The sequence below is a fragment of the Strigops habroptila genome, chromosome 11 (genome assembly GCF_004027225.2).
Source record: "Strigops habroptila isolate Jane chromosome 11, bStrHab1.2.pri, whole genome shotgun sequence".
NCBI lineage: Eukaryota > Metazoa > Chordata > Aves > Psittaciformes > Psittacidae > Strigops > Strigops habroptila.
In genome coordinates, this window is record NC_046360.1 from 38713241 (window position 1) to 38727116 (window position 13876).

Here is a 13876-nt window from a genome sequence, read left to right on the forward strand (position 1 = left end):
ATAGATGAAAATTTTCCCATAAGTCTTCATAAGACTCTTCTAATTCTTGGCTGCAGTCATGTCTATATTTAACTAGCAGAGAGCAAAAGGTCTTGTGTCCCTGTTCTTGAGAGCAACTCCATGCAGAGGAAATTTAAAGGTACTTCACAGCATATGAAGGAAGCTTCTTGCGAACAATACATGGAAGGATATGTAAACCCCCCTGTTTGCCAGTTATGTTTCCAGGAAAGATGGGGGGAAGGGGTGGTGGTGGTGGTGTTGCTTTCAATGCTTCCACAACTATGCAAAGGGGCCCTTATGGAACCTGATTCCTGGTGCTGGCCATTGATTAGCTCTGGCTAGAGAGTCCAGACTGGTGGTAGAGGTCAGGAAGTCCATTGATATCTGGTCATTGGCTTGTTATTGCAGTATCAGATCCCAGACTACTGAGAACTCACAAAAACCTCTTTATCCTTTAAAGGAGCTGAGCTTGATTTTGGACTTACTCTGGTGACCTAAGCTGGAAAACAAGTTGTGTCAAAGGTGTTGTTTAACTTGATTCTTTCACTTCAGTTTTTCATGTTCAAGGATTAACATGACATCTTTATAGAAAGAGGGCTGTGTGGCAGCAGATAGTGCTAGGGCAAAACCCTGTGTGGAGCTCAGTGAAGAGCTGACAGGGATGGGGAACAGTTCTGTACCTGTCGAGTGGCTGCAGCAGGGAGGCTGCTGCATTGTGGTCCTGGAACAGATGGGTGCTGTGTGAGAGCTTTTTGTGGGGGTTTTTTTTGCCTGTTTGTTGGGGTTCTTTTGTGTTTTAAACCTCAATCAGAATTTACCAGAAACACAGTAGATAAAGTAATTTTCCACTCTCTTCTCACCTTTCTATTTCTCCGCTGTTCTCATTTTTCACTTGCTGGAAGCTCCTTTAATGGGCAGTAGCCTGTTCTGCTAACAGACAGAATTGCCCTAAATCCAGCTTCTGCTGTTGAACTACTTGGGGTTTTTTTCCTGGTGCCTGAGGACAGCAGATGTGAACCAAATGGTGCCAGGGCTTTGGTATTGGCATGGGAAGCTGAACAAGCTGCTAGAATGGTCACCACAACATCCAGGGCTGGTGCTCGCGTTCCTTGCAGAAGTCCAAGTGGTAGTTGAGTCACTGTCACTTCTGAGCAGCTGTCATTCCGTCCTTATAAAAGAACTTCTTTGATACAGTCTAATATAATTATCAAGTGTCTTTGCAGAAAACAAAATTTCAGCCTTTAATTGATCTGTGGCTGGGCATCCTGATGCTGACATTGGGTGAAGTGGGAATACTGCTGTTAACTAAGCATGGGGTAGGGCCGGGTCAATCGTTGAGACTGAAGAGATACCTTCTTGGCTTGCAAAAGAAAATTGTACTTAGAATTGATCTGTTACGGGTTTTGAGATGAATAGTGTTTTGTTTGGGAAAGGCGTGTTCCTGAAAAGCATGCAGAAATGACAATTTGTACCCACTTCAACAGGCTCAAGAGTGAGCTTTCCAAGGAACCAAGTGGGGACACACTTCCTGCCTCGTCCTTCTCCCGGCCCTCTCAGAATCTCCACTTCTTTTTTTAATTGAAAGCTATCTAAGTGGGAGACTTGCCATTGCTTCCTACCGAACCCTGAGCCTTGATGATTGGCTGCTGAAGGCTGGATCAGTTCATGCTGTGCTCTGTGCAGTCTTGCTTTTCTTAGAAGGCATAAAGACATTCATTAAAAAAGCCTTTATGTATTTTAGAGTCTCAGCTGTGACCATGTTTGTGAGCAGAAGGTAATGCAAACTTCTGTATTGCACTATTGTAGGATTTCCTGGGATCTGGAGACCCCAAAGACACGAAGATGCTCATAAAAAAACAAGCAGACTGGGCCAAGAATATCAATGAACCCAAAGCAGCAGTGGAGATGTACCTCTCTGCAGGCGAGCACATGAAGGCTATAGAAATCAGTGGGGACCACGGCTGGGTCGATATGTAGGTTCTAGTTCCATGTCAGAGATAATATAGAATAAAGCTTCAAATAGTTGTTACGAGTTCTGCATAATTTTAAAATAAGACAAAACTTGTTTGCTGTGTGCTTTGTTTATATCAAATTGAGTACTTGAAGCACATCTACAATTAAAAATGTTTTAAAGTTACGTATGTTTAGATGGTAAGGACATAAATATGTAATGAAAGCAAATGCATTGCAACAGGAAAGGGTATGAAGAGGTTCATCTGTAGTATGATGCTGTCTTCTAAAATATGCATGCCTTAAGCTTTTCAGAGTAATCACCACAACAGCGCTTACATGCAATAGCCTATTTCTGCTGGTTTAAGCTGTTAAGGGTGATCACCTCGTGGGTAAAGACAATTGCAGCACAGAATCTCCTTGATTTGCAGTAGGTGACACTGGGTTGTTTGCCGAGTTGCCTAAGATCTTGGACAGGTCACTTGGCCTTCCCTTGCCTCAGCTGTGCTGTGTGGCACAACTGTTTGTTCAGCAGTCTTTTCTTAGGTTAGGGAGGAAGTGTGTCCCATGTCACTTAGTCATGTAGGACCTACTTCCTCCCTCCGTCTTCATGACTGTGCAGAGTCTGAGACATGGAGTTGCACGTATGAGTGGAGGTTGAAAGAACAGGATTTGAGTTTGTGAAAGGAAAAATAGGAATTTGGAATGTTTACTGAAAACTGCTTAAACATCATTGCATGGTACCACTGCTGTGCTATTTATTAAATAATAACTGATTAAAGGTGAAGTTAATAATATAAACAATAGTTAATAATAATATAAATAATTAAAAGGCAAACCAAGGCAGAACATAAACATCTGCTTCTTTTTACTGGGTCCAGGTTAATTGAAATTGCTCGAAAACTGGATAAAGCTGAGCGTGAGCCTTTGTTGAAATGTGCCTTCTATTTTAAGAAACTTGCTAATCCTGGCTATGCAGCAGAAACCTACATGAAGGTTGGTGACCTGAAAGCATTGGTCCATCTACACGTGGAGACTCACCACTGGGAAGAAGTAAGAGTGCCCTTGATTCCTCTGCTTATTGTTGCTGGCTGCAAGAAGGGGAGACAAGTGTCTGGCTCCCCCAGCACTGTAGTGAAGGGAGCAGCAGGCAGGGAGGGAGGGAGGCTTCTGTGAGTGGGATTCAGAGTATTTAACTTAATTTTCATGCCAGTGTTTGTTCAATGGTGGGTTTGGTTTTTGCTTTTGTTTTTCTAGTTTAGTTTCCTGGCTGAATAGTTGGTCTCACATCTGAGCACCTTTTTTGCCTGTGAGTTACCATTGCCCACTTCCTGTGATAATCCATGGGATGCTTCTAGCCCACTAGAAAGAATAAATAGTAATTGTATCATGGGAAATTCTGCTTCGAACTGTGGTGTTTATGATTTGGACACACCTGCCACGTAATTTAGATGAATGTGTCGGGTGTTGGTGTGGACCCCGCTCTATAACTGGATTTATGCTTCTGATTAGATAAAGTTTGGACTTTACTGGGTTTTCCCATAAAACTCTGGGTCTGCTGGTACCACCCCCCTCACAGGGTGGGTCACCATTCATTTTCTTGTTTCTTCACATGAAGTTTTTTGTAGGTCTGGTTTCCTAAGGAAATGTTTTGAAAGTGCTGCTGGAATTGACAACCCCCCTCCCCAGTTATACGGGTGCTTTGGAAAATTGTAGGCTTGGCCCTTCCCTCAGTAGTTCATGAGTTCAGGAAGTGAATCTGAACTGCGTTTATAGTTTGAGGTCCATTGCTTTAGAAGATCCAGTCTGTAAAAATAAAAATATTTGCCTCTTGCTGTGAAATCCACTACATTCCCTAGATGAGCACTTTCAAGTTCCCCTGTTTCCATAACCAGACTGTGACTGTGCTTTGCTTCTCTTCTTTTGTTGGTGATTGCTTTTATTATAAAATACATTAGTTTCATATGGGAGAAAATCTGGATTGCACTCTCAATTCTGTGTATGTATTTTTATGTGAGTTTACCTCGAGCTAAAGGATTGATTGATCCCATGGAACATTCTAAACCCTTTAACTGTTTAAACCATGACGTATTCTAAAAATGAATTTGTTGTTTACCTCAGGCATTTGCTTTGTGTGAAAAGCACCCTGAATTCAAAGATGATGTCTATGTCCCTTATGCTCAGTGGCTAGCAGAGAACGATAGATTTGAAGAAGCTCAAAAAGGTGAGATTGTCACTGACGGGTCACTGGTCACTCAAAATCTGCTCCATACTTGCCTAGTACAGAACATGCAGTCACTGCCCTAGAGAGTTTCTTACCACTGAGATTCAAAACCAAATAGAATCCATGTTTTCATATCGGTTTTAAGGTAGCAGGAAGTCTCCTTATTTGATAAGAAAATGCGATGGATCTGTCAAAAATGATGGCATCTAAGTACAGGTCCAGATTTTCCATCTCATGTATCCGAGTGTGGCAAGTGGCAACAGTATTTGGCATATAATCTGACCTGTCTTTATTAATAATTTTATAACAATAGAATTAAAAATACAGTGGCCAACTTACAAACCTGTGTGGAAAGCCTGTGTTTACTTTATATTTAGGTAACGTTGGGTTTGTACAAGCAGAATTTTCCTATTTCTTTAAGAATTTGTCTGTTTTGTTAGGCTTATAAAGACAACTGTCAACCTTCCATCATGTGGACAGGCTTCACATTTAATTCATAAACCGTTCCAGGGATGAGGAGATGTTGAAGCAAGCTCCATGTGGAGCCAGCACGTTTTTAGTCTGGTTCCTCTTCTCAGGTGCAGCTCCATGTGACTGTTGCATCTGCTGTTCCCAGAGCCAGCGCAGATCCAAGTGTAGAACTGCATTTGCTTGTAAGGGCCAAGGCAGTGAACGTGCCAGGCATGGTCTGAACTAGCTTGTGTGTCTCAGCACCAGAGCTGTGAGCCCCTGGGTTTAGGGCAGCCTGGTAGCTTGCGCATAGAACTCTGAATACAGGCCTATGTTTGTTCCAGTTTGTTCCCCAGAGCACTGGGCTGCTGCGGCTCAGCAAATATAAATGCTGCGGAACTGGGTGAGCTTGAGATCACTGTAGAGCTACATCAGAATTGGTTATACCTGAGCTAGCTGAAGTCAGGAGGCAGTTGTGCTGTGGGGGTATGTTCTGGGGGGTTGGTTCTCCCCATCCCCATTACCTTGTGTGCAGACTCTGCCAAATGCATGCTTACCAAGTGAGAATTCAGGATCTTGCTTTATACTGGCTGCTGAGCATCAGATAAAGAAAAGCTGTTAATGATAGAAGGACATAATAAATGCTAATGATAGAAGGACATAATAAATGCTGTACTCTTTCAAAATACCCAGAGTTACAAGCCAGAGCACTAACTTCAAACGTTAATTTATTGTAGTTCTGAATGAAGTTGTGATTTGCAGGATCGAGATTGCTCGTACAGAGATCTAATCATGGTAGCATTTTTGCTATTTCTGTATTTAAAAAAAGCAACCAGCATTGTACGAAACCCATGAGCTCGAGAGCTGCGGAGACAGTGCAAAAGCCACAAAATAGCTACAGATGTTTCTCATGTTCCATTAATGTCGCTGCTTTCAAGGAGAAAAATACCAGCGTATAATCTTTTTTATCCTGCCCTGGATAGACTATGCGATACTGGCTGAATAGACTGCTCTTAATTTAAAAACATGAATTTCAGTTAATTGGTGTAATCACACTGTAAAATCCTCTGCTTGGGCTCCCTGGTAGCGTTCCACAAGGCCGGCAGGCAGCGCGAGGCGGTGCGGGTGCTGGAGCAGCTGACACACAACGCCGTGCTGGAGAGCCGCTTCAACGATGCCGCCTATTATTACTGGATGCTTTCCATGCAGTGTTTAGATATAGCCCAAGGTAAGTAACTGAAAGGAAGTTTCTATTCTTCTTGTTACCTCCTTGTGCTGTAGACAAACAATTACTGTATTGTGGTAGCATTGCTGTGACTGCCTCACTGTTGTGTGGCTTTGTTTTGGTTTTTTAATCTGTGTGTGACTCTGGCTTGTGCTATTTCTGTAGTCTCTTGGTTTTCCCATGTGCTCATTTAAAACAAATAAGCCAAACAGCAACAGCAGCATGCATAGGCCTCCTGAGCAGAAATCCAGATTGTGTCTCCTGGGACTGTGTACCCTGAGGTGCCTTCCCACAGCTCACCTTATCTAGGGACACGGTTGGAGGGTGAATGTACTAGTAAATCCAAGATGATTTGGGAGTGCAAAATACATGTGGTATTTGAACAGAGGTTGGAGAGGTACTTTACAAATTATTTCTGCCAGAGATAAAACTGCCTGTTCATTAGCTATTCTCTTGTCTTCTGAATGTATTTCACTGGGAGAAAGGTGCAGCCAGTAACAGGTGAAATTTAGTAATAATTAACACACAAGATTGAGAACACTGCCTTTGGCCTGGTGCTGTACCTTTCTTTTTTTAGTTCAGTTGTTGCATGCTGGTGTGGATCTGTTACCCCTCAGGTATTTTGTAGAGATGCAAATATTTCCAAATGGAAGTAGTGTAGTGTATTTAGTATTTATTATATATTTAGAAGTAGTGTATTTAGTATTTATGAAACAAATGTTTGTTTATAAAGTCTGTAGTTATGGATGAGGTTTCCAGTGATGCAGACCTGCCATTTTCTCCTTTTAACTAAGCTATAGCCTCTAGCTATGTTAAAACTATCACCTCAACCATTTTGTGCTTTACCATGCTTACTTTAGACCAGAAATTTGCTCAGAAAAATGGCAAGTCTGTGCGATGTGTGGTTTGCACAAGGAGGTGGGACGCACGTGAACTGGTACATGCCTCTCTCAGAAGTGCTGGCACTAAACCATAATACGCTGTTGTCTTCCAACTGAGTCTCACAGACTCACCTTGGAGACTTACACTGATGCCTTTGCCTCCCGCAGAGAATGAACAGCAGAAGACTGAAATGTTGCAGAAGTTTCATCACTTCCAGCATTTGGCAGAAGTTTACCATGTCTATCATGCTATCCAGAGATACACTGTAAGACATTTCCTTTAGAGGTTGTGTGTTTGTTTCCTGGGCATTCTTCTTTAGGGAGTCCAGAAATAACTAGGAATAATGAATGACTTTTCAGGCAATTAAATATTGAGTGTAGATTAGTGGTAGTGTGTAGTAACTTACTTATTTCTTTATTTTATTATACAGCCTTCTGCTGTGCTGCACAAGAACTTCTGTTGCCTTAGTTCCTAAAGCCTGCAGTGCAGTTTAGCAGATCTGGGCTTGTCTCATGTGAGCAGATGAGATGATGATGACTGACTTCTACCCCCAGCCCTTTTTTGCTGGGGGTGGAAATCCATTTGGTTCTACAGTAACCTGAGCCTCTGGACCTACACAGGCTACATGATGTATGCAAACTACTCCAAAATGATAAGCAGTCATGAGTGAGGAGCTCCTGCTACTTCCAGCAGTTACAGTAATGTTGCTGATACTGTTGGTAAAAATACCCTTTGTGTAAAACATTAAGAACACTTGATCTGTGCTCTTGCTCAAGAGCTGATCCTGTGCTGTGGAGATCTTTGCTGGTCAGACTACTTCAGACCTGGCAGTTACGGAGACTCCATGCTGCTGGCCAGTCTGCCCTCAGCTTGAAATAGCCTGTTAAAGATTCTGATTCAGCTACATGGATCTCTTTCTCTCTTTATCTGCATGAGGTTTGGTGATAAAGACATGGAAAATCCACTTGCTATGTTCTGTTAGTACCTCTTCTTTTTACAACTGTATGAAGAAATGCAGTACTTGAGATGCCCAGTGCAGGGATGCTTAGTGATGTGAATTGTTGGTTTTCCAGCTTAGAAATACGTGTCTGTATTTTTAATACTGCAGGAGGAGCCATTCAGTTTCCACTTGCCTGAAACCCTCTTCAATATTTCCAGGTTCCTGCTGCACAGCTTAACAAAGGAGACTCCTTTGGGGATCTCAAAAGTGTATCCTTCCAATACAGAACAAAATCTAGAAGTTATCTTGTGAGATACATGAAAGGAATAATTGATATTTATCCACAATACAGAGATTTCCTGCAGGATATCTTCAGTTTCAGCTGTTGGCTATAGTTCATGGAGACTGGCTTTTGTCACTAAGGAAATAATCAGTATCTTCAAACCGTTGTGTGTTTAACTGCACTACCTTTTTTTTTTTTTTTCCTTTTTAATAGTTTTGGAGAGCTGTACCAATCAACTAACATGTGATGCTCAAACCACCCACCCAGGCTGGTGTATCACCTTTGTCAGAGAAGCAAGTTCTAGGATACCAGTCAGTGCAGCAGGATGTTGGTTCTGAATCTTGACAGTGTTGTTGCAAGGAGACTGAACTGAGACAGGAGGAGGGGGGAAAACCAGGAGCTTTTGCTTCCTATGAGGCTGGTATCGCTGTGTAGTGTCTGTCAAGCTCACATTTGCACAGCTTTGTTAGTGCATATTGCATCTCTGGAAAGCACTTCAGAAACGGTCTGTGTGAGCCCCTTGAAAAGCCACCTGTCTGTAAAAGATGGCAAGAAGGGTCACTGGGTGCCATGGGCAGGCCAGATTTCCTTGGTTTCACTCTGTTTCTGGTTTTGGATAGGATGTTACCCTTCCTTTTCATAACCTCCTCACTTATGAAAGGCTTTATGAAAGGTTGTACATCTGTAACATGCCCTGTGATCAGTAACTTTCCAAACAGCAGTTACTGTTACACACAGATGAAAGGGAAAGACAACCTGTGGTCAATGACATGCAGCATATGCTTTAGTTCCAATAAGATCATGGGTATTTAGTTGGTGTCAGTGGGGTTGCTGGTGCTATAAGGTGTTTGTTTATTTAGGCTGGGAGGAAATCCATTCACCCTAAAACTACTGAAATTTTGTAAATGGAGCCAGCATATTCAACCAAAGCAGTGTTTATGGAGGGTCAACTCCTTACCTTGCTAATAATTGCCCACAGACTTTTTGATAGTCCTTTTGTTCTTGTTTTTAAATGGAGCTGTATAAGTGGATTTCTCCTGTTCCAAGCACCAGCTCTGATCAGAAAGAGTACTGCAGTTTTTCCTAAATGCTGTTTTCATTTTTATTCCTTAATTAAATTATAGCAATACATTATTTACCCTGGCAAAACAGAGTAAAGCTCTTGGTGCATACAAACTGGCTCGTCATGCCTATGACAAGTTACAGGGACTGCAGATCCCAGCTAGGTTCCAGAAATCAATTGAGCTGGGCAGCCTGACAATCCGATCCAAGCCATTCCATGACAGTGAAGTAAGTTGTAATGTGTTTCGTGTTAATCATTAATATGTGGCCTCGTCCAAGCATCTGAGTTGCTGTATGCACAAAAAAAGGTCTGAAATATATTAAGCATAGCTCTGTGATATAATTATATTTTTGCTGGAAACAGTCCTTATATTGTTATTCTTCAGGTCAGACTTCCTTTTGCTCCTGAGAACAAATTAAAATCAGCCCTTTCTTTATGGGCAGCTTCCATCCTCCTTCTCCTGTCTGGCATCTACCTTCCTCTCTGCCTATTAATTCTTTCGAGCCTTTTCTCTCTGATCCACATGCAATTACTCCACAGTTTTGGTCTCTCTCTCCAGCTGGAGGTCACTTTCATTTGTCCCACTCCTGGCACTCCTCCCCTCCTTCCCCTATCCCTTGAATAACCTTCCTTCCTTCAGTCTTATTTTAACACCTTTTCTTCTTTATCTGAAGCCTGACTTTCTCCTGTGTTCTATAAAGCCATGTCTCCTGGAGTACTCGGTAAAAATAAATTGTATTGTGCAAGAGAACATGCACCTGGCCACCTGAAATAATAGAAACACAATCTTAAGAACTGTCTAAAATAACTGTGCTCTTGGAGGAGCACTGAATTAATTGAAGAACTTAAATTTGACCAAACCTTAGAGCAAAAAACTTTGCTTTGGCAACCTTCTCTTCGACTTCTTTCGTCACTGTGTATTTGATGCAGAATTCTGCTTCTGAGATTGCAAAGGCAAGGTGACAATTTAATTGTTACAGTGGTGGATATGGCTATTTTTAATGTGAAAACTTGCTGCTTTATTAAAAAGGGAAAGCGTTTTCAGATGTTAAGGGATCTGATTTCACAGCAGCATTTCTCCAGATTAACGACAATGTATCAGTGGTGTTAAGCTTAAGGAACCCATATTTAATTGAAAACAGAGTTCAGGATACGCTGATCTGTTTATTATCACTGTGCTCTGTATGTGTCTTTGCAGGAGCTTGTGCCCTTGTGTTACAGGTGCTCTACCAACAACCCTTTGCTGAATAACCTGGGGAATGTCTGTGTTAACTGCAGACAACCTTTTGTCTTCTCCGCTTCCTCCTACGGTGTGTTGGAATATCATATGTGGTTGTGCTTTTCAAGTAGATAAATGTTAACTGAACAGAGTTGGCTAGTACTTAATTTGTTCTCTGCAATGTTAGTTGGACAAGCAAATCTTCCCTTTTAATGTTAGATTTGACTATGTGGCTGCCTCTTGTCCCAGGGATTGCTGTATTTCATTGCAGAACAGCAGCAACAGTAAAGCATTGCTTTGCTGTGAGACACTGTATGTGTGAAGTGTTTCATTAACACAGATGCAATCCTTTGGGAAGTCGAGGGGGTTTTGTTTGTTTTATTGTCTTTAACTTGCTTCATGAGAATGTGTAGGCAGAGCACCACCATCGTAGAAGCCAAGGGTGTTCATCTCTGAATGGGCACAGTGTCTTCTGGGAGGCACTGTCTTGTACTCTTGCTTTTCACACCCGTTTAGAAGTGCTGCACCTGGTTGAGTTCTATTTGGAAGATGGCATCACAGATGAAGAAGCTGTAGCTCTCATTGATCTTGAAGCTCCAAGATTGAATAAAAGAGAGAATAAATGGCAAGAGATGATGAGTGATAGTATCCTTTTAAGATTGGTTTCCATTCCTTTTCTTAGGGGACAAAAAAGCAACAATTTTGAATTAATTTTTCCCCCCTTGGGTTTAAAACTTTCTTTTTGTCAGATGACTGATGTGAGTGCAATTACATTGTGTTTCCTCTTCAAGTTAGTACAACCACCAAAGAGATGTTTGAACTAAACCTAATATTTCATAAAGCTTTTTCATCAGGATGATTTGTTTCTAATCATGTGAACTATTTTTTTTGAACAATAGAATGCCATGCCTTACCTGTTCTAGCTGCTTTCTGTGAAGAATGGGGAGAATCTCAAGTGTATTATTCACTCCAATAACAGCTCGTTTTAGAGGCTGCCTTCTCTTAGCCCAGGGAAGGCAGCATGGACTTCCTTTGTTACCGTTCCTGCTGGAATCTGTTTTGTAATGCTTTGGCATCCAGAGCTACCAGTTGCTGGGAGGGCCATGTAATATTATGTGCAGAGTAATGTCCAAAAAAACACAATCTCTGACTCCAGCTGCTCAAAATGTAGTTTAAATAGGCCACTTCATGTTCAGGAGGGGGCAGAGAGGGAGGAAGGCAGAGCTGGCGTCAGGCTTGGTTGTGGTCAGTTCTGCTGTTCTGCGGCAGCTGTAATGATCAGTTTTCCCAGTCACTGTGAATCACATCCAGCCCTTCTCCGGTGCTTTCTGTAATAATCTAGGCCCTGTAGCAGTTTGGGAATACTCTGGAACAAGGAGGATACCAGTCCTGCTGGTTTGCTCATATTTCTTCTGTGGGTGCTGGCTACTGTGAAGACAGCTGATTTTATAGGAACTCTTTCTTCCTTAAGAAATGCATCTAGATGCAGAGAGTTTGAGGCTTGATGACAATACAGATATTACTGAAGATGATGACCCCTTTACTGCAAAACTGAGCTTTGAGGTAAGAGCTTTACCTGTGTCTTACAGCTGCTTGTTTCCTGCTAGCAACAGAAATGAATAAAAAAATTTAGCTTACAGTCCCTGCCACTCTTTGGGTGTGAATGTGTTAGAGAGAGACACAAAGCAGGGGTGGGAAGAGAGGGACAATGCTGGAGAGGGAAAGGGATTTACCAGTTAACTGCTCTCTTAAATAAACAAAACCCACAAAACCAACAAAGATCTTAAAGTAAACGTTCCTGGAACTTGGTTTTATCACCATACAGTGATACAGTGGGGCTGTCCCCAGGGTATTCTGTGTCTCTGCAGTGTACCTGTAAATCAGTCCTTGCTGTGAGGTTTTAATAAAGGCTGTGGGCATGAGTGTTATTTACAAGGAGTTGTGTTAAAATGAACCATGGGAGCTCACTGTGGGTGGATGCTGCTGTCGCTGAAGGTATTGATAACACTGACAGCGAGTCTGGTGGGACTAGACCCAGGCCAATTCTATATTAGCTTTTTCAACCAAATTTTACTTTGCTGCTTGCAACAGCTTATTAATCCTCAAAGGGCTTTGCAGTTGGTAACAGTAATTCCTTCTGAACCTGCTCTCCTGCAGCAAGGCGGCTCAGAATTCGTTCCAGTGGTGGTGAATCGTGCTGTTCTCCAGTCTATGAGCCGCAGGGACGTCCTCATTAAACGCTGGCCAAAGCCACTGCGGTGGCAGTACTACCGCTCCCTGCTGCCAGATGCCTCCATCACCATGTGTCCATCGTGCTTTCAGGTACGGTTTCATGGAGAGGTTTAAAAAAAACCCCAAAACCTACAGCTGAAACAATTCTCATCATTGGAACCTCATGCTTTAAAATGTATTCAACAAGTTCCTGAATGATGTAGACAAAGAAGGCAATGAAAACCAAAAGTCAAGCTGTGTGATGCACAGAGGAGCAGCTGAAAACTTTGAGGTAGCTGAATTTGAGAAGTTGCACTGACAGCAAGTCAGAGCCTCTCAAGCAAACCTTGGCTGAACAACAAACGTTGATTTGTAGTTCTTTCTTTGCTCTGTCTCTCTGACTTTCAGCCTGCTTTAGTAAGGAAAATCAGTCAGTAACTAAGTTAGCTTGTGGTTTAGTCCCTCTCCTTGCCCTCTCAGGAATGGCTTTTTGCAACACTGGAATTCAGTCATGTTTGCTTACACAGAAACTGTCTAACTTTTTCCTTTCTTCTGCAAAAGTAATTAATTGGTTTGTGCTCTTGAGCAACATTGGCAGTGCCCTGCAAAGTGCCTGCTGCTCTGTTCCAGGTCATAGCACGCTCAAGCAGTTGGAAGCAAGACGACCAATTCTCTCATAGGGTAGCTTCAGAATGTTGGTGCCATAAAGAAGCCACTGAACTTGGTTTGCATTTTCTTTGAGCAAGTCCCAGGCTAACTTGTCCCTAAATCTGCTCCTCGTTAACAGATGTTTCACACAGAAGACTATGAGCTTCTTGTACTGCAGCATAATTGTTGTCCCTTCTGTCGACGGAGAATAGATGAGTCAAACCAATGAAGAAAAACAATCTCATACCTCAACTGACAGACTCCCCTCTTGGCTTAGCAAAGCACTTCTTAGATTCACAGAGTTTTCCTAACAACTTAGCTAAGTCATGTTGTTCCATTTTGTACGTGAGAGTGGAACTGAGTTGAAGAAATGTAACTATTTTTTTTTTTTAATGAAGATGTCTGTTGTTTGTGAATGTCCTCTCCCTTTTCCAGACAAGCAGCTGAAGTGCCACAGATTTGTACCAGAATGTTTCTAGGGTCAAGTTCAGTCTTGAAGTAATTGTTATTTTTATTCCAATTTGTGTTAGGACTTGATTTGCTCCTTACCCTGTACCTGTTATTGACAGATCTCCGAGTAAAGAGGACTATTTTTCACTACTCTTGGTCTGGGAATGTGCTGTAACACTGCGGCTTCTGAGTGTGAATAGCGTTTTTTCTTTCTATTCCATTTAGGCAAGGACAGTTGTAGAGTTTAGAGCTCTTAAAATGTGATCTTAAGAGCTACGCTGACTTGGCACTGAGAACCCTCTGGCAGCCCCACTGAGGATTTAATGCTGCA

General features: G+C 42.1%; 1 protein-coding gene across 2 annotated transcripts in view; it reads left to right on the forward strand.

Moving 5' to 3' along the window:
• Positions 1-13695, forward strand: part of IFT122 (intraflagellar transport 122) — a 32174-nt gene extending 18479 nt beyond the window's left edge. The window contains exons 18-29 of one of the 2 annotated variants that reach the window (XR_003993652.2): positions 1807-1973; positions 2832-3003; positions 4072-4174; positions 5712-5852; positions 6899-6996; positions 7840-7940; positions 9079-9244; positions 10239-10327; positions 10753-10881; positions 11720-11799; positions 12394-12558; positions 13235-13695. Coding sequence is in view for 1 of the 2 variants with exons in the window: in XM_030500736.2 (XP_030356596.2) it covers positions 1807-1973; positions 2832-3003; positions 4072-4174; positions 5712-5852; positions 6899-6996; positions 7840-7940; positions 9079-9244; positions 10216-10327; positions 10753-10881; positions 11720-11799; positions 12394-12558; positions 13235-13324 (1524 nt within the window). In the remaining variant the exon portion in view is untranslated. Of the gene's footprint in view, positions 1-1806; positions 1974-2831; positions 3004-4071; positions 4175-5711; positions 5853-6898; positions 6997-7839; positions 7941-9078; positions 9245-10215; positions 10328-10752; positions 10882-11719; positions 11800-12393; positions 12559-13234 lie in introns of both variants that reach the window. The other variant, XM_030500736.2, reaches the window with a different exon arrangement.
• The last annotated feature ends 181 nt before the right edge of the window (positions 13696-13876 follow it).